Source organism: Castanea sativa, chromosome 3 (genome assembly GCF_040712315.1).
Source record: "Castanea sativa cultivar Marrone di Chiusa Pesio chromosome 3, ASM4071231v1".
Lineage (NCBI taxonomy): Eukaryota > Viridiplantae > Streptophyta > Magnoliopsida > Fagales > Fagaceae > Castanea > Castanea sativa.
In genome coordinates, this window is record NC_134015.1 from 30,289,668 (window position 1) to 30,310,021 (window position 20,354).

At 34.2% G+C, this 20,354-nt stretch overlaps 2 protein-coding genes across 2 annotated transcripts; both read right to left on the reverse strand.

Annotated features, from left to right (window-relative positions):
* Positions 1-2,230: 2,230 nt before the first annotated feature.
* Positions 2,231-4,854, reverse strand: LOC142629681 (putative metal-nicotianamine transporter YSL7). The gene is made up of 5 exons (XM_075803720.1): positions 4,763-4,854; positions 4,521-4,618; positions 4,231-4,365; positions 3,650-3,839; positions 2,231-3,512 (listed from the first exon to the last, which is right to left on the reverse strand). Exons 1-5 carry the CDS (start codon positions 4,823-4,825, stop codon positions 2,400-2,402), a joined length of 1,599 nt encoding a protein of 532 aa, XP_075659835.1. The 5' UTR covers positions 4,826-4,854; the 3' UTR covers positions 2,231-2,399.
* Positions 4,855-5,472: 618 nt separating this feature from the next.
* Positions 5,473-5,865, reverse strand: LOC142628808 (putative metal-nicotianamine transporter YSL5). The gene has a single exon (XM_075802844.1). The coding sequence runs from the start codon at positions 5,863-5,865 to the stop codon at positions 5,473-5,475; it is 393 nt and encodes a 130-aa protein (XP_075658959.1).
* Between the last annotated feature and the right edge of the window lie 14,489 nt (positions 5,866-20,354).

The following is a 20,354-nucleotide window of genomic DNA, read 5'->3' on the forward strand; positions in this document are numbered from 1 at the left end:
ATCATTCTCTCTTGAAAACTGATTGAGAGACCACACATCTTGGGCGTAAAGTGGAATTTGAGTGAAGATTAAAAGTGTTCCCGAGTACTTCTAATCTTTTGTCTTGAAGTTCTACACACCAAGGTACGCTATCTTGTTTTTAAATTCTGAAATTTACATAGTGTATGTTATCAAGCATGAATGAAATAGATCATTATTTGTTGCTTCCGCTATGTGTTTTGTATGAGATACAAAACTAGTTTTTCTTACAGTCATGGCATTTGCCACTTTTTTGTAATATCACTACAAAGAATAACATAATTAGTTTGAATAAGTTTTTACATTTTTATTAAAATAACTCGTTCAAAATGAGACTTAACATATTTCTTTAAAACTTAGTTTCAATTTTTTCTTTTCTTTTTTAATGTTTCCACGTGCATATTCTCATTAAAATCTAGTTTTAAATTTGAAAATTTTGCTATGCACGCTAACTAAACAAAAAGGATTCTAGCACATTTAGGATTAGGGACCTTTTTGAGGTTTTGACAGACCCAAATCCAATTACATGGCCTAGATAGGACTGTGGGTGACCGACGAACCAATAATAATAATTTATATTAGTTAGTTTATTATTGCATTATACTGTATTCTTAAAAATTTATATGCAAACACATAAATGGATGGGTTCCAACTTTCACAGACTTGGACTTTGACCCTATAAGAGTTATTGCGAGATTTGAATGTGAGCAAATGTGGTTTTTATACAAGATCCTTTCTTTTTTGCCTAATGATCTTAATCTCTACTATCACGATAAGTTACTACGTACGTACTGCATGTGCTCTCTCCCTAGCTATTCTCTTCTAGTGATAAATGAGATTTTTGGTCGTCTTGGTTCTACGTACTCGATCCTTTTCCCCGCTGCTTTTGGAATTAAAGTCCCTTGCCCAAATATAGAGATTCCCCTCCTGATTCTTTTTTATTTTTTATTTTTTTTTTATACAAGATAGAATTTCTACTCTAGCATAATCTAATTGTATATACGTATGAAGCTCTCTCTTGGAGACTTGAACCCCGACCCTTACCCCCCACACTCCACAAGCATTTATACCTGTGGAGTGACCATCGCACTAAGGGTGTGCGGTGGTGATTCCCCTCTTGATTCCTGAATTGGCTCTATATGGTGTGAGCTCTGTAGAACCAACACTAAGCCTCTGTTTGGATTGAAATAAAAAATGAAAATTATTTTATTATTAAGTTTATTTTTGTTACTATTTATGGGCCCTATTGCACTTTTTGATACTATTCATGAATTCTACTGTACTATTTTAACTAACTTTTACTTTTATCTACATAATTTTCAGCAAAAAGCTTTCAAATTCAGTTAAATAAGCGGTTTCTAAACAGACCATAAATGCTTCACAAGGAAAATATCTTAATTTGCTAAAGTTTTTGGTTGGGTAGTCATGGATGGATGAGGATGACGTTTGTTTTCTCGGATTTTGTGGCCAAGAGTTGGTTGTATGAATTATTGAAAAATATTAAAGGGTGTCCTTAGAGAAATTGTTAATAATCTATTTAAAGAAAATTTTATAAAAAAATAAATAGTTAAAAAAAAAACTTTTTTATAAAAGAAATATCAATATTTTTTTTTAAAATGAATTGTTAGTTATATCCAAACTTTTCTAGCTAAAAAATGGTTAACTAGGCATCCATTCTTTGGCGATCTCTGGAACTCGATTCTCCCCGGGCCACCTATATTTGTTACTATTCTCTTTCCAGACCCTTCATTGCTTTTTTATCGTTCAATGGACCCATTCTTGGGTCTGCCAGGCCTTAGGTATATCTTTACGGACCCACAGACCTCATTTCTATGGGCATGCTTGTTTCAATTTCTTCTTAGTTTTGGGTTCAGAACCCTTAAATTTTGGATATCAACAAATTGTAAACCAAACTTGATATAAAATAAAACCATTTTTTTAAAAAGATTGTGTTAGTTTTGTATAATATCAAAGGTTGATGAACCAAATTTGTGTTTTGCGATGCATCCCCTTCAAAACCATGCCAAAAAAAAAAAAAAAAAAAAACCATGCCTGTCATACAGGTTTATTCGAGCCAAATTGAATCATATACATTTAAAATAACTGGTAATTAATGCATGGCAGATATCCGTGACCAAGCAAGCAAATGACTAGCTTGACTCACAGTACAAGCAGAATTAAATTAAAGCAACCTTTTCTATCCTCACCGATTCAAATATGAAAGAAACAGTACATTGCTTACAAGGCAGGGAAAATAAATATTCAAATCCTCCTAAACAAGAGCAGAAAGAGAAGACCCGTTGCCTATGTACACAAAAAAAAAAAAAAAAAAAAAAGGCAAGACATTGAAGGATCATATATCATATATGACCATTAATTATTTACCCAGCCAAAAAGGCATCAACCTTGTCATTGTCAGAGGAAGACAGGAACTTCATGCAAATAGGAGCTTTAACACCGGAAAGAGCAAGAATAGCAGATGGAACGCCCCACAAAGAATCACCACAGATGAGACCTGATGCCACAGCCGGTGCAAAGTCGTTGGCCTTTTGCTTGTTCTTCCTCCGCCACAAGAAGAGAATCAAGCTCCCAAGACACATGTCAATTGCGAAGTATGCACCAAGGTAGAATGGGATAGCCATGCACATTGGGCTTGGAATAAGCCTATAGAGCCCGTACTTTGTTTCATAATGTCGCAACAGCTCGGAGAGTAAATTCATGAAAATTGCAGCACAGAAGAATATGATAGAGAGTTTGACACAATTTTTGGGAAGGGAATCAATACCCTCGACTCCAAGAAGCGATATTCCACGGTACATTAAGCCGTAAGGCGCAGGATACGATCCCTCAGGGTCTCCAACTGAGTAAGCTTTGTAGAAAAACCAGAAGATCAATGGTGACATGATACAACCCATGGCTGTGCCAAAAACCTGGCTAAAGAACATAGAACGAGGAGATGCCAAAGTGAGATAACCAGTCTTGAAATCCTGCATGAGATCAGAAGCTGTAGAAACAATGCTCATCATTACACCACAAGAAGCAAGGCCAGCAATGACACCCCCATTGTCAAGTCCAACCCAAGAGCTGAAAATTATGATAGCAACTTTGCCGTAGTTGGAGGCAAGAGACCAATCAGTAAGACCACAACCATAGGCATTGCAGAAGGCCAAAACCGGGGCAATTACATAAGCAACCAATATATGGTACCATTTCAATTGGTGGAAGATGAAGGGAACGACAGTAATTGATATGGCTGCGAGGATAACATAACCAAGAAAAGCTACCCAATTGGGAATCTGGTCTTTCAAGAACGACTGCGTACGTCGTTGCTCGTCGTAATTTACAATCTCTGTGTTTGAGTACTTTTGGCCAATTTCTGGGGATGATTCTTTCTTCTCAGACTTGTGCATTGCTAGACTGGCTCCAGTTTTGATTAGCATGTAGACTACGTGAAACAGACCATCACCAAGCATCATGGCAATGGCAATAAAAACCTATCAACACAAACAAGAAATTATGAATACATATCACAAGACAAGGGATGAAAAATCATTATTTTCATATTTATTTAATATTCATTCACTAAAGAAAAATAAAAACAAAAACTAGTAGTGCAAGGAGCAATTATTACCCTATATCCTTGAATGCCATGGAGACTGCTCGCACTAGCTTCAGCACTATACCAGTCACCTTTCTTCTGCTCAATCAATGGCCACATGACTGCCCATGAGAGTATGGCTCCAATAAGCAAAGAAATATTTACCATGTAAGGGCAAATCATTCCAACACCAACATATGTTGATGAGAAATCAAAGTAGAACCTGCGAGCCATAAAATTGATATTATTTAATGAAATTAAGATTCTTGTAAGTTCTTAGAATGCTTGAGGGTGTGGGAGGCAAGAGCTAGGATTCAAGTCTTTAAGAGAGAACTTCACACACATATACATTTAGATTAGGTTAGAATAGAAACTGTATTTTGTATAAAAAAATGATTAAATTTATTATTTTCTTATAGTTTAAGTTTTTGAATTTAAGTGATAATCTATTTTAATATCACAACAAATGGTCTTTAAGTTCAAACTCTAATTCCACTCTACCTTCCATTTAAAAATAAATAAAATTTTTAATCCCAATGTAATTTATCAACTATAATAACGTTTGTTTGAGAAGGCACTTAATAAGAATGGTCTTGAAAGGAATGGAATTAAACCTCTTGTCATAGGCTTGGAGACCGAATGTAGGGAAGCTTGAAAACCCACATCCATCGGCAGCAACAAAGAACCACTGGAAAAAGGCAAACACAAAGCTAAAGCAGAAGGTTTTAAAAAGCACAGCAACTTGTTTCCTGTATTCAATTAAAAAAATCAGTGCATTAGCAGTAAATCATAGCTTTAATTAAGATCGCAAAAGTAATAAATTTTCTAACATCTCCTTTTAGTCTGAAAATTGCATGTTAAAATAAAAAATTAAAAAAAGCAAAACATTAATGTAGATGCTCACTTTGCTAGCTTGGCTCCTTTGGGTGTATGAAAGCTATTGATGAGATATGCAGTTGCAGTCCCACTTGGGTATGTTAACTTGTACCTTAAGATCATCATCTGTGGGACATTCATTTTGAAAGGTTATGGGTGTGGAAAAAAGATAAGACATTAAGCTAGCAATGATTATATCAAAATATATGGTAATTAGAAATTTTGTTAAGGAAAACCAAGCTAGGATTTATTCAAAGTGTATTTTCTAACCTTTCTTAGGGGCACAATAGAGAATAAGCCAAGGAAGCTCACGGCAAAGAGGAAACCAATCATCCAACCCAGAGAGAGTTGCTTCACGTTGTTTGGGGTGTTTGCTCCTTCTGCTTGGCCAGCCACAAGAGGACTCATCCCTAGCATATAACTTGCAGTGCCGCCTAATAATTTGGGGAAAAAAATTATACATTAAGAAAGAGATAATTTATAATGCTAGTTTTTTAATTATTAACAAGCTATAAGCAAGAAGAACAACTTCACTGCAGAGTAGGCCAATTCACAGTCGATTACCTGAAGATTCATATTTCATGAAATGCATAGAGATGAGTTGGAATAGTTAGGCTGAGAGAAATAAAATCTCTGAACTTCATGTATGAATCATACACCCAAAATTTGATCTTTAATTCTATTGAGAAATAGAGTTGACAATTAAATTTCATTATATATATATATATATATATATATATTACAGATAGGCGACTAAGAACGTCTTCAACCATATAACACCAAAGATTATCCACAAAAAAAAAAAAAAAATCACTTTATTTTTGGCAAGTAACCTAAAAAAAAAATCCTACTTAATTAACTTACACGTAAGTAAAGTCCATGCATGGGTTGGAAAAAGTAAGTTTTCAACTTAAAAGGAAATCTAACCGAAATTTCAAATGAAAACATTAACAATAGTTTCAGATCTAAAATAAATAAAGTTAGAAAAACATACTGCTAAAGGCGATCCCGGAGGATGCAACAACACATGTTTGAATAACAGTGTTTTCTTGCCTAGTGAAGGGTTGCTTGAGGAAACCACATTTATGAATCAAGGCCGTATAACTCCTCAGAATGGCAAATCCCAACAACCCAGCTGCAACGTTAAGGGATGGTATGACACCAGTAGTTAAATTAAGTTTCATCACAATGAAGATGAACACAATGCTCAAAAGAAAACTGGTCACCATGGCCCTTATTGTTATCTGTTTTGTCCATGGTGGCACAGCAGTGTCCTTGAACGCCTCCTCCACCATAACCCTTTGATACCCACCGTCACTTTTCTTATAATCATCTTTATCGTCATGATTAAAACCATCTCTTTCTCTCTCCATGTCTCTGTGTGTGTGTGTGTCTCTCTCTCTCACTCTCTCAGTGTTTTCCTTGGCCAACACTGAATCTCAAGGAGGCGTTGGAATAATGAACACAAATATAAATATAAATATAGTTTGATAAGACACGGAAGTTAAAGAGTCCTAAACCAGCTAGCTTAGCGTAGATAAGACAGAATTCTAAGGAAGTTATCGTATGGATGAGAGAGTTTCAAGTGTAACCGAATCAAGCTGTCATGTTCTGTAAACCAATCAAGTTTGACCAGGTTCGTGTGAATCTTAGAGAATCTGGTCTGGTGTGGGAATAATTAAGGAACAGAGATTTAATTCAAGTCAATTTTGGTCAATTATAGTATCGGTTGACACTACTGGATTCAATCACGTTACGTACTATAAGAAAATCTTTCACCTACTTAATGGGAATACAGTTGAGTTGTAATACTAATCTCTCGACTTGGGGAAGATTCTGCCAGATTATGAAATTATCTTTTTATATTTTTAGGAATTACATATATATATATATACACACACACACACTTGAAGCCTTTTTTTTTTTTGAGTAAGTAGTTAAAGCATCAAGATTCAAAAGGACGAGAGAGATTTTATTTCAAAAAAAAAAAAGACAGATTAATTAAAAATTGTATGCACAAGGAAGAAAACATTTAATATTATCAAATATAAAATGATTCCTCTCTTTCAACTGTATTTTTGTGTAGTTCAAAAATACCCTTATTAATGAAGAACAACTTTATTTAGAAATAGGATCATAAATATCAAATTACAAATTTCATTTTGAATTTAAAAAAACAACTTATAAAGTTTAGTATTTTTTCTCTCACTATCAAAAAAGAAATCATTGCTTATTTCTAAACTGGGACGGACCTAGGTGGGGGCCTAAGGGGGCCCGGGCCCCCCCTAGGCCCAAAAAAAAATTTTTAGTAGGTAAATTTTTCAAAAAAAAAAAGAGAGACTTGGGCCCCCTTATCAAAATGACTTGGTCCCCCCTATCCCAGTTGGCCAGCCCAGTCAAAAGCCCATGTAAATCTAAAAGAAAAAAAAAATGTAAAAAAGACAAATATATATATATATATATATATATATATATATATATATATATAAATATAAAACCAAGTAGTCCAAATTACCCAAACGGAACAAGTGAAAAAGAAAAACGAAGGAAAAAAAGAAAAGAAAAGAGAGAGGCGAGAGAGACCCATCTCACGCCGCCACCACGCAAGAGAGACCCATATCGCTACCTACATCGCCACCCATCTCGTAGAGTCGCAGACCCATCCCTGTGCTGTCAACTGTCGGCATCACATACCCAAATGGGAAACGGCCACACCAACGCCGCCATGCAAGACCCATCTTGCCGCCAGTTGCTTCATTTGCCCAGCCCAACTTCATTGTTTTAGCCTTCACAGTTCACAAGTATTGAATATATCATTTCCTTCAAAACCTAATATAATATTTGTGAATCTCAGAATCTAACAATTTGTGCTTGTGGACTTGTGGTGTTTGTGTTGTTACTGACGAGTGATGAACTGAGTTGGTGATTGTGAATTGAATCTGTGCCTGTGGTTTTTTTATTTTTTTTTTTATGGTTTTTTGGCTTTATGACTCTCTATCACTCTGTGTTTGTGACTCTTTCTTTTGTATTATATAGATAAGAGAGATAGAGAGAGAGAGAGAGAGAGTAGAGTTTGTAGAGATTAGAGAATATATTAGTGTAGTGTTTGATTGTTTGTTCTTTGTTGACTAGTAGTTGGGCAATAATAGAGCCAAGTGACAAAAAAAAAATGATAAAGTTAGGAAAAGTTTTTTTGTTGCTAGTGCAGAATAAATTCATTATGTTGGTAGTGGGATTGGGTGAGTGTCAGAAATATGGAGACAAGACAAAGACAAAGAGATATATAAAGGCAAAGACCAAAGACAAAAGACAAACAAATCATATAATATAGAAATTGTCACACAAATTTAAGAAAATAACAGTGATTCACTTACACCTATTGTTAACTCATAATGTTAAATTAGATAAATTTATAAATTGAAAAGAAGTGAGAAATACTAAATTTATAATTAATTGCATCATGTGTCATGCATATTACCTAGATTCTAGTATTTGTCTTTAGTTAGTAAAAACAACCGTTTGTGATTTTTTGACGGACTAACCTTCGAAACAAAATGCAAAATGATTTTTTGACTGGCTCTTTGATGTTATACATTGAAAAGGATATAGCTTCAAAATTTAGTTTGGATTCAATCATAGATGATTTTGAAGATTTGAAAGAGCGTTGAGTTCCCTTTTCATAGATAATTGTATTAAGAAACGTGTTAGGATTAATGCTCTTAAATTCTATTGTATGATGTTATGTATGTTATTATGTATGACATTATGTATGACTTAATGTTGTATTTAATGAAGTTGTTTTATTATTAACTGAAATAATGGCAACATGAATATTGAGACATTATCATATAGTTCATGAGATGCATAGTATGTGATTTATGTGAAAAGTCATAGAAGATATAAATAAAAAATTCTTTGTAAACTCAGAATTGTAGTTCGTAGTCGGTGATGAAATTGGGCTTTTCATCTGTGAAAACTATAACATATCAACTAGGATGATTTGTCTTGATCATGGAAATGGAGATTTCTAATTAGTATGTTGATATGTTTTAAGAGTTCAAACATATTGAACTGGACCAGTGTGAGATTTATTATTCTCCTAACGACTGTCAAATGAATAATAAACTCACGACTTATATTTGCATGAACTCTTAATCTTGAGAGAATAATGGACTTGATCATGAAGTGTAGGTTGCTTTGATATATCAAGAGTGAGGTCTAAAGAAACGATCAAAACCTCAGTATGTTGGGCAACCACATTTAGTGTTGATAGAACATATATCCTCAAGATGAAATTTATAGTCTCTTAACGGAGATACAAAATATTCACTTGAGATAAACTTAATGGTTTTGTTATTCAGAATGTTAGGCCTAACTACTTTAGTAAATTGTTGCTAGAGTATATATTTATGAAATTAGATTTCATAAATATATGATGAATAACTTAAAGGATTAAACCGGGTACTCAAAGATAAGATGTAGTAAATTCTTTGTAAACTCAGAATTGTAGTTCGTAGTCGGTGATGAAATTGGGCTTTTCATCTGCGAAAACTATAACATATCAACTAGGATGATTTGTCTTGATCATGGAAATGAAGATTTCTAGTTAGTATGTTGATATGTTTTAAGAGTTAAAACATATTGAACTGGACCAGTGTGAGATTTATTATTCTCCTAACGATTGTCAAATGAATAATAAACTCACGACTTATATTTGCATGAACTCTTAATCTTGAGAGAATAATGGACTTGATCATGAAGTGTGGGTTGCTTTAATATATCAAGAGTGAGGTCTAAAGAAACGATCAAAACCTCAGTATGTTGGGCAACCACATTTAGTGTTGATAGAACATATATTCTCAAGATGAAATTCATAGTCTCTTAACGGAGATACAAAATATTCACTTGAGATAAACTTAATGGTTTTGTTATTCAGAATGTTAGGCCTAACTACTTTAGTAAATTGTTGCTAGAGTATATATTTATGAAATTGGATTTCATAAATATATGATGAATAACTTAAAGGATTAAACCGGGTACTCAAGGATAAGATGTAGTAATTTACAAAGTGGTAGTTTACATTCATGACTTTGTATTACTATGAATATTTTATGAAGGGGTTGCATGTACAATAAAGTCTTGGGAAATAATTTATAGATAAGGCCTAGAGTGCAACTATATTTATATAGTGATATTAAATATAGTTAATGGTAACTTTGGACTTGTCAAGAGTTGACAGAAAAGCCCAAGGCCCATTGGAGCTAGTGTCTTATTGGTCCCTTTTAGCCCCACTCCAAGCCACATACTAAAGCCCAATTGAAAAGGCCCAAAAGACCAGTCCAATTAGATAATCAGTTAGATACAAAGGGAGAAACATACAGAAATTTCTGTAGAGAATTGAATAAACGCTATTGCGAAGTGGTGTAAGAAGTGTTAGACACTTTGACATTCTCCCTTTGAAACTGATTGAGAGACCACACATCTTGGGCGTTAGTGGAATTGGAGTGAAGATCAAAAGTATTTCCAAGTGCTTCCGATCTTAGTTTTGAAATTCAACACACCAAAGTACGCTCTCTTGTTCTTGAATTCTGAAACTTACATAGTGCATGTTATCGATTGTGAATGAAGTAGATCCGTTAATTTTCCGCTGCATATGTTTTGTATGAGATACAAACCATGTTTAATCCTATAATCCTACAAAACGATAGTGTTTCGTATATTTTGTTTTTGTTGGTAGATGATTGTATCTTAATATATTAAGATACAATGATTTTTGGGTATTTGTCTTGGTTGATAGTTTATCAATACTATATGGATGCGTATTTGTGGTTAGAGAAGCTTGACTCAAAACAAATGCTACACTCTGGTTAGAGAGGTTTGGATCCAATAAAACTCTATAGTCTATATTGCATCTAAATTCAAACCTATAAATATGTTACATCAATGCTTTGGATAAAAAAACAATATCTGAAGTAGAAAATAGAAGAGAGAATTTGAGAAGAGCATTGAGCTTTGACTGTGGGAGTATGTGATGGCAAGTCATCAATTATTATGTACATGGTAATTTGATTTATATATCTTTTTTTTTTTTATAATTTAGATGGATTCACAAATTTGTATGTTTCAATTGATTCTTTGTTATTTATTCTTGAGGTTTGGATATCAATTATCAAGTACTGAACAATTAAAATTCAACAATAAAACTCATAGACAATAAATAATCAAGAGCTTATTACTACAGACACTATGAGTTGTGAGATCACAACTTCAATAATATTCTATATACTCAATAGTAGATTTTAAATTACTTTTGAAATAACTGGGATTTGTCTCAACTTTTTCTTCTTCTTCTTTATATATGAACTTTTGGTCTCAAATTTAGCCATTTCTTTGTTTTGGATTACAGGTTTGGCCATAGTGGATCTCACTAGCATTACATCGGTTCTTTATCTTAAAGATAAGACTTCTATTTCTACAGCAAGAACTATTTAGGTATGTATCCCTTGCAAACATACATGAACTTAAATTGTCTTTTAATATATGCATGCTTATTATCTTCCAATAGTTTTCTCATGCATCGCACGGGTTAGCAACTAGTATACTATATAATAAAAGCTTAGCTTAGAAGCTGTAGTTGTGTCAAGTAGCTACACTAAATTGTAGAATTTTTTTTAAAGAATTTTAAAAAATAAATATAATTTTTTTTTGTAGTTATCTTCTTCTCCTATAATTTCTAAATTGATAAAAATCTTAATTTGATTACAATCCAAACTCTTCATCTAATCCTTTTATTTATAATTTATAAGTTGATAAACTTTTTTAATTTGATTACAATTCAAACTCTTCATCTAATTGTATTTTTATTTAAATTGAAAGCTCACTTAGTGTATAAAACACTTGTGAATGTTTAGACCACTAAATACAAAATTTCAGAGCAAGCTTATATTCAAACAATATATGTGCGGAAAATGAACAATAAGCAATACCCAAATTATCAAACTACTCTAAGCTATATTTTAATCACAACTCAGCAGTAATTAAAAACAAAGAGTAAGGAAAAGAGAGATGCAAACACAAGATAACATTGACACGTATTATCGAAGAGGAAACCGAAGAACTCAGCGAAAAACCTCTCCGCCGCCCTCCAAGTGGTAAATGATCCACTAGAAAATCAGTTGGGATACATGAATAGCAATAGACCTTCCAAGCCTAATCTACCCGATGCACCTAAGCCCTCCAAGCTTCTTGCTCCAACAAGGTTACGCCAAACCATGTCTTCTTTACCTTACCGGATCTTGTAATTAGCCCATTGCATCAACCAATATGAATTGGTTCTCCCTTGAACTGCTTCCCAAACACCAAGAACCTTCTCACTACTCTGAATTTGATGATGTAAGGATTTGGTTTATAATTCTCTCATGGGTATGACAATGGAGAGGGTGAGAGTAGATGAATTTCGAGAATCAAATGTATAAGATTGTGGACGAATCAATTTTGGTTTTCTCTAGGGTTTCTCTCTCAAAATTATCTCTGGAAGCTCTCTTCTCTACTCTACATTTTGTGGATATAAAGGTATCTAGAGTAGGGTATGACATAGAATGTGAAAAGTCAATTTTTAGCAAAACAGGGTGCACTGGCGACTCAACTCGTGACTGGGATGAGTTGCGAGCTCCAGTCACCAGTTATCGAACTGGCCAGACTATACTTTTTGTCCTGTAGTGATCCAACTATCGTGACCCTTCAACTTCCTGCATGCTTCACATATGTGCCACATTTTGGCGGGTCGCCACTCGTGAGTCAATAGCGAGTTCCAGTTGCGAATCACAATTTGTTGCTCACACTTGATCAAATCTTCAAACTCTCTTACACATAACTCTTACATTTTTCCCACTTAAATACAGGGTTTATAAATGCTGAATTACAAGCAAATTTGGTATGGAATAAAACCAACACATAGTTGAATAAATTCAACTTTACAAGCTCCCCATTTGGCTATTTCATGACAAAACCCTAAAACAGACTCTAGACTTAAAACTGTGAGTTGGAAACAGTTGCCAAAACTCACTCACACCTAATTCTAGATTTGTGAAGCTCTTGAATCATACGAACAAGTTTCCTGAAAACAATATCACAAAATGCACTCATTAAGTTCATTGTAAGTGGAAAAACTTAGAATGCATATGGAGCAAGCACAATATGATCAATCAAGTATGAATATGATAATGAGGCATAACTTGACCATACAAGAACAATCACTATAAATAGTGACTACAATGAACATTTAAACGGTGAATGAACATCCGAACATGCAAGAAAATAAATTCAATGCAAAGTATCATTAACATGTCCAACACTCAACCGATGGAAGAATACTAAAGCACGAAACATTAGGTTTGAATTGCATTAAGGATACAAGATCCAACAAGGGCACAAGAGTACTAAAGAAAATGCAAAACATTAACTAAAAGTACTAAGCTACAAAAGCAAGGGTACATAAGAGTATCATAACATAGTCAAGTACACAATATAAGCTTAACAAAATGAAATATGAACATAAACTAGAAATAGCAACAAAAAAATCTTGTTGTTTGATTGCTTGCTCTTGCATTGCTTGCTCCCCCTTTGATTTAGCTCTCTCTCCCCCTATCATAGCTCTCTCCCTATCATGAACACCATCTCCCCCTTTTTGTCATGGAATAACTAGTCATCATCTTCTTCTAGCTTCCTTTGGATTTGATCCAATTGAGTTTGGAGAGAGGTAAACTTTGTCTCAAATCGAGTGTATTGAGAGTGCATGATAGATGTGAGGCTGAACATTTTTGTGTTAATGTCTTGCATAGAAGCCATAATGTTGTTCAACTTCTCATCATAGAAGTGTGAGCTAGAGCTTGTATCACCTTGAGGAGTATTACTCTATTGCTTGACATTCTTTCGAACACAGCCTATTATAGCATTGATAGTGCTAATGTTGATTGGTCTTTGCTTAGGTTGAGGATACTCATCTTTCATTGTGGGTACTCCTTTTAGCTTCAATATCTTTGTGATGAGGCAACAAAATGGAAGACAGTTCTTTGAGGCCGTCCTCTCAGCAGCTTTGACCAAAATTTGAAAGATATGAGAGCATACATCAATTTCTTCATCGATAATCAAGTCATGAACAAATAGAGCCCGACCAAGATTCATATGTCTGGTGCTCGAGAGAGGATAGAGATTATGAAACATTATTATTGTGAGCAACCTCAACTCAAGAGATAGAGATGACAAACCAATTGACTTCCCATTTGAAGACACATCCAAGTTTTCTTTGAAAACTTTGCGTAAAATTTCAATGTCCGAGTCCATCTCATCATAAACCGGTGGTTTTGTAAACATTGGTCAGTTGATGTTCAGAATAAGAGCAAGATATGTAGGCGTTATAGTGAAGTCCCTTCCTCATACCCAACATCATAGCTCTTCCCCATCAAAGATAGCATTTGCATAAAACTCTTCCACAAGCTCTTCATAAGGATCTTCAAGATTCGATAGAAGAAAGTCCCAATTCTTAGAAGTGAACCATTTAGAAATGTTTGTATCAAGAAGAGTAGCTTGCTCAACAACCCGTTCAATTACCATGAGGACATTTTGGAAGTAGTTTAAATGCGCTTGATAAGCGACATATGATTTGAATCGGGTGTCATCGAAAAATCCAGCTGAGGATCGAGTTTTCTTTGACTTAGGAGAGAAACTACTTAGGTCAATGACTAGTTCCTTCCCCTTGCGACCACTTCCTTTCACTGCCGACTTTTTGAAAGGAGACATATTCAAGTAGAGATCATGAAATTTCAAAGAGCAAGATGAACACAAATGACAACAAACTTGGTTAGACACAAGTTAGTAACAAAAACATAAACTACGAATTAAACCCTAAAAACTGAAATTTAAAGAGCAATTCAAAAAAAAAAAAAAAGATATGTGAGGATGCTAAACATCAAAGCATGACATAATCATGGTGTTAGACACTCAACATGTCAAAGATTGTATGTGTGTGCATCATATGAAAAAGCATGCATATAAAAGGCATGAAGACATGCAATTGGCAAAGTGTGAAACACATAACCATTAGTTGTTCCAAACATGGACACATGATTATCCCCAAATGTTGTACTCAACTGAGTCCAACATTGCACACAACAACATCTAAATAGATATTTTCTCAACAAGATGATATGCACACCACAACACAAAACATTGTATAATGCATGAGAATGTAGAAGAAACATGTAAAACAAGCATTAAACCATCATTCTCAACAAAACCCATATGACAATTTCATCATGTTGGAAAATCTGGTTTTGTATCTCATACAAAACACATAGTGGAACCAACAAACATGGATTTGTTTCATTCATAATTGATAATATAACTATGTAAATTTTAGAATTTAAGAACAAGATAGCGTACCTTGGTGTGGTGAAATCCAAAACAAAAGATTATAAGTACTTGGGAACACTTTTAATCTTCACTCCAATTCCACTTTACACCTAAGAAGTGTGGTCTCTCTCAGTTTTCAAGGGAGGATAATCGAGTGACTTCACTCACACATACACATCATTTCGTAATGATGTCTCTCTAATAAAAAAATTCTATATGTTTTTCCCTTTATATATAACTGATTATTTAATTGGGCTGGCCTATTGGGCATTTCCAATTGGGCTTTAATGTGTGACTTGGAGTGAGACCAAAAGGGACCAATAAGACACTAGCTCCAATGGGCCTTGGTCTTTTCTGTCAAATCTTGACAAGTCCAAAGTTATCATCAATTATATTTAATACCACTATATAAATATAATTGCACTCTAGGCCTTATTAATAAATTATATCCTAAGACTTTATTATACATGCAACCCCTTCATAAAATATTCGTAATAATACAAAGTCATGAATGTAGACTGCCACTTTGAAAATTACTACATCTTAATCTTTGAGTACCCGGTTTAATACTTTAAGTTATTCATCATATATTTATGAAATTCAATTTCATAAATATATACTTTAGTAACTCCTTACTAAAGTGGTTAGGCCTAACACTCTGAATAACCAAACCCATTAAATTTATCTCAAGGGAATATTTTATATCTCCGTTAAGAGAATATGAATTCCATCTTGAGAATATATGTTCCATCAACACTAAATGTAGTTGCCCAACATACTGAGGTTTTGGTTGTGACTTTAAATCTCACTCCTAATATATCAAAGCAACCTACATTTCATGATTAGGTCCATTATCCTCTCAGGATTAAGAGTTTATGTAAATAGAAGTCGTGAGATTTATTATTCATTTGACAGTCGTTAAGAGAATAATAAATCTCACAACGGTCCAGTTCAATATGTCTTAACTCTTAAAACATATCAACATATCAATTAGAAGTCTCCACTTCCATGATCGAGACAGATCATCTTAGTTGATATGTTGTAGTCTTCGCAGATGAAATGCCCAATTTCATCATCGACTACAAACTATAATTCTGAGTTTACAAAGAACTTGTGATTTATATCTTCTGTGACTTTTCACATAAATTACATTCCATGCATCTCATGGACTATATGATAATATCTTAATATTCATGTTACCATTATTTTAGATAATAATAAAATAACTTTATTAATCATAACATTAAGTCATACATAATGTCATACATAGCATCATACAATAGGATTTAAGGGCACACATCCTAACAATCTCCCACTTGCCCTAAAGACTATTGTGCACTAATCTAACTCTCATTCCCTCCAAATCTGACTCAAAAGTCTTTTGTGGCAAGGTTTTGGTAAAGGGATTCGCTAGATTACTTGCACTATCAATCTTTGCTAATTTTACATCTCCTCGAGCAACAATATCTTGAATAATGTGGTATTTTCTCTCAATGTACTTTCCTTTCTTATGATTCCTTGGATCTTTAGATTGTGCAACCGCTCCACTATTTTCGCAAAATAATGTGATAGGAACTTGCTCCATTCTCACAACACCAAGATTAGAAAGGAATTTCTTGAGCCATACAGTTTCCTTTGTCGCCTCACAAGCAGCAACATATTCAGCTTCCATGGTGGAGTCCGCAATACATGATTTCTTAATACTCCTTCAACTTATGGCTCCACCTCCCAAGGTGAACACACAACCTGAAGTGGACTTTCTGAAACAAGATCTGACTGAAAATCTGAATCTGTATAACCAATGGGAATCAAATCCTCAGTATGGTAAACAAGCATATATTCTCTCGTTCTCCGTAGATACTTGAGAATATGCTTTACAGCTTGCCAATGTTTAAGTCTTGGATTTTATTGATATCGGCTAACCATGCCAATTGAATAATAGATATTTGGTCTAGTACATAGCAAGACATACATGAGACTTCCCACTGCAAAAGCATAAGGAATTTGTCTCATTATATTTCCTTCCTCAAGAGTCTTAGGTCTTTGGTCATCAAACAAAGGAACTCCATGTCTAAAAGGAAGTAATCATTTCTTTGAGTTTTGTATGCTAAACCATTTTAGAACCTTATCTATATACCCAGTTTGTGATAAACCTAACATCTTATTCTTGCGATCTTGCCAAAGCTTGATCCCTAGAATAAAGTTAGCTTCACCTAAGTCTTTCATTTTCAAATTAGCTTGACAACCAAACCTTTACCGATGACATTACCCCTACATCATTTCCAATGAGTAGAATATCATCAACATAAAGCACTAGGAACATTACTATTTTTTCTTGATGTCTTTTGTACACACATGGTTCATCAAGATTTTTTTTTTCAAAACCAAATGATTTGATTGCTTGATTAAATCTGATGTTCCATGACCTAGATGTTGCTTAAGTCCATAAATGAACCTTTTCACCTTGCATACCATATGCTCTTGGTTTTTTGCTATGAAACCTTCTGGCTGCATCATATAGATTTCTTCTTCAAGATTGCCATTAAGAAATGCAGTTTTGACATCCATTTGTCAAAACTCAGAATCATAATGAGCAGCAATGGAAAAGGGAATTCTGATAGATTTAAGCATGACTATTGGCGAAAAAGTTTCATCATAGTCAATACCTTCTTTTTGTGTATATCCTTTTGCCACTAGTCTTGCTTTAAAGGTTTCAACCTTCCCATCTATCCCTCTCTTCCTCTTGTAAGCCCATTTGCAACCAACAGGTTTAATGCCGTTAGGCGCCTTTACAAGATCCCATACTTGACTGGAATACATAGAATCCAATTCAGATTTCATAGTTTGGACCCAATGATGTGCATCTATATCATTCATTGCCTCTTCATAAGTGTACGGATCTGATTCAGCCTCTTCTAGGATAGCTTCATAAGTTTCTCCCAGACCTATAAATCTTATAGGAGGCCGAACAATTCTCCCACTATGACAAGGCACCTGTGTACTAGTCATCTCATGAGTAATGTCTTGTGGTGTATCTAATACACCTACATCATCCCTAGTTTCATCCATTGGTTGTTCAACTACAGGTTCATTCATTCTAGGAGTATAATCATTCATATAGTCATTTCCAAGAATTTGGCATTTGTGCTAACAAACACTTTATTATCCTTATGACTATAGAATAAACCTCCAACAGTTCCTTTTGGATACCCTACAAAGAATACCACTTCTGTTTTAGACTGTAACTTGTTAGACTTTCCTTTCAATACATGTGTTGGACAACTCCAAATATGGAGATGTCTCATATTAGGCTTACGCCTAGTCCACAACTCTACAGGTGTTTTAGGAATAGATTTCGAAGGTACTAAATTCAGAAGATACATTGCAGTACTTAAGGCATATCCCCAAAAGGAAATTGGTAGAGTCAAATAACTCAACATGGATCTAACCATATCTAAAAGAGTCTTATTCCTTCTTTCTGTTACACCATTTTGTTGTGGAGTTCCAGGTGCAGTCAACTGGGATATAATCCCATTTTTAGTCAAGTAATCCTTGAAATGCCTAAAAAGGTATTTGCCACCTCGATTAGATTGATGGCCTTTATGTGTTTACCTAATTGATTCTCAACTTCAGCCCTAAACTCTTTGAACTTTTCAAAAGCTTCGGACTTATGTTTCATTAGGTACACATAACCAAATCTAAAGTAATCATCAGTGAAGGTAATGAAATACTCATAGCCACCTCTTGCTTGGATTGACATAGGACCACATACATCTGAATGTACTAGTTCTAACAACTCTTGGACTCTTCTACATTTTGCATTAAAAGGTCGTTTGGTCATTTTACCCTCTAAACAAGATTCATAAACTGGAAAACTATCAAAGTCCGTGGGCCCTAAGAGTCCATGGGCCCTAAGAGTCCATCTTTGATAAGTCTTTGAATTCTGTTTGAATTAATATGACCCAAACGCAAGTGCCAAAGATATGCATCATTTGTAGAAGGAAACTTTCTCTTTAATGATTTTACATGAGAGTTATTATCTAGTTCAGAATTATATAATTCATGTTTATCCGGAGTTAAAATATAAATACCATCTACAATATTGCCAGAACAGATAAACATTTTATCCTTCTTTATTACAACATTGTCTTTTAGGATAACATAGTATCCATGTTTACCTAAATAAGTTGCAGAAACTAAATTCCTATGAACATTAGGTATATACAAACAGTCTTCCAATAGTAAAAATCTAGATTCAAAACATAAATTAAACACTCCAATAGCTACAACTGGAATCATGCTCCCATCAGCCAAGGTAAGAAACATTTCTCCTTCATTCAGCTTTCTAGTCTCTTGAAACCCCTGCAAAGATTTGCAGATATGATTAGTACAACCTGAATCCACACACCAGAAATCTGTGGGATTCTGTACCAAACATGTTTCAAGAAGGAATGCACTTTTCATACCTTTATTCTTGGCAGCCTTAAATATTGGACAATTCCTCTTCCAATGTCCTTTCTCACCACAATGGAAACACTTTCCTTTGGTTTTCTTTCCTTTGTTGACAACTCCTAAGGCAACTTGTTTACCATCTTACTTGGCAAAGTTCTTCTTCTTCTTCTTCTTCTTGTTTTTACCCTTGCCTTTTGACTTAGGTTGAGAAGTAGAAGCTTCAGCCATATTAACATCAACACTAGAAGTACCAAGGATCCCTTTTGCCGCTACCAACTCACTCATCAATTGAGACAATGAATAAATCTTTTTGTTCATATTATAATTAAGTCTGAATTCCTTGAATGATTTTGGTAGTGACTGGAGTATCATATCCACTTGGGATTATCCATCAATATCAGCACCTAAAACCTCCAATGTATTCAGATTAGAGATCATCCTAAGACAATGCTCCCTCATTGAAGTACCTTCAGCCATTTTGGTATTAAAAATCTGCCTCATAGTTTCTTGCCTTACAGAACCGCCTTGCTCACCAAACATCTCCTTCAGACTTAGCATTATATCCGAAGCTTGTTCTACATCCTACATTTGATGTTACAGAACATTTGAAATAGATGCTAGGATATAGCACTTAGCCATCTCATTAGATTTTTGCCAACGATCATATCGTTGTTTTTCTTCAAGATGAGCATCTAATGATGGAAAGTTAGGACATGGTTGAGTAAGCACCTATTTGTGCTCTTCAGTAGTAAGAACAATGTCTAAATTTCTTTTCTAGTCAACATAGTTTGATCCAGTCAGTTTGTTTTGATTAAGAATAACAACAAGTGGGCTAAATAATGCCATGATTTTAAATATGAAAATAACAAACATGAATATAATTAGTAAACTAGATATTATCAATTTAGCATATAAACATATAGTATGGAACCTTAATAAAACCATAATATAAAATATGCAACGACAACCCAATCTCATATTCAATATCCCTCAACATAGA

What these genes read in the sequence shown, in the direction of transcription:
- LOC142628808 (XM_075802844.1), bottom strand. Translation starts at nt 5,865, where the DNA reads ATGGAGAGAGAAAGAGATGGTTTTAATCATGACGATAAAGATGATTAT.
- LOC142629681 (XM_075803720.1), bottom strand. Translation starts at nt 4,825, where the DNA reads ATGATTGGTTTCCTCTTTGCCGTGAGCTTCCTTGGCTTATTCTCTATT. An exon ending in AAAGGAGCCAAGCTAGCAAA is followed by an intron (nt 4,366 to 4,520) that starts GTGAGCATCTAC and finishes AATTGAATACAG; the next exon opens with GAAACAAGTTGCTGTGCTTT. An exon ending in ATGGCATTCAAGGATATAGG is followed by an intron (nt 3,513 to 3,649) that starts GTAATAATTGCT and finishes TTGTGTTGATAG; the next exon opens with GTTTTTATTGCCATTGCCAT.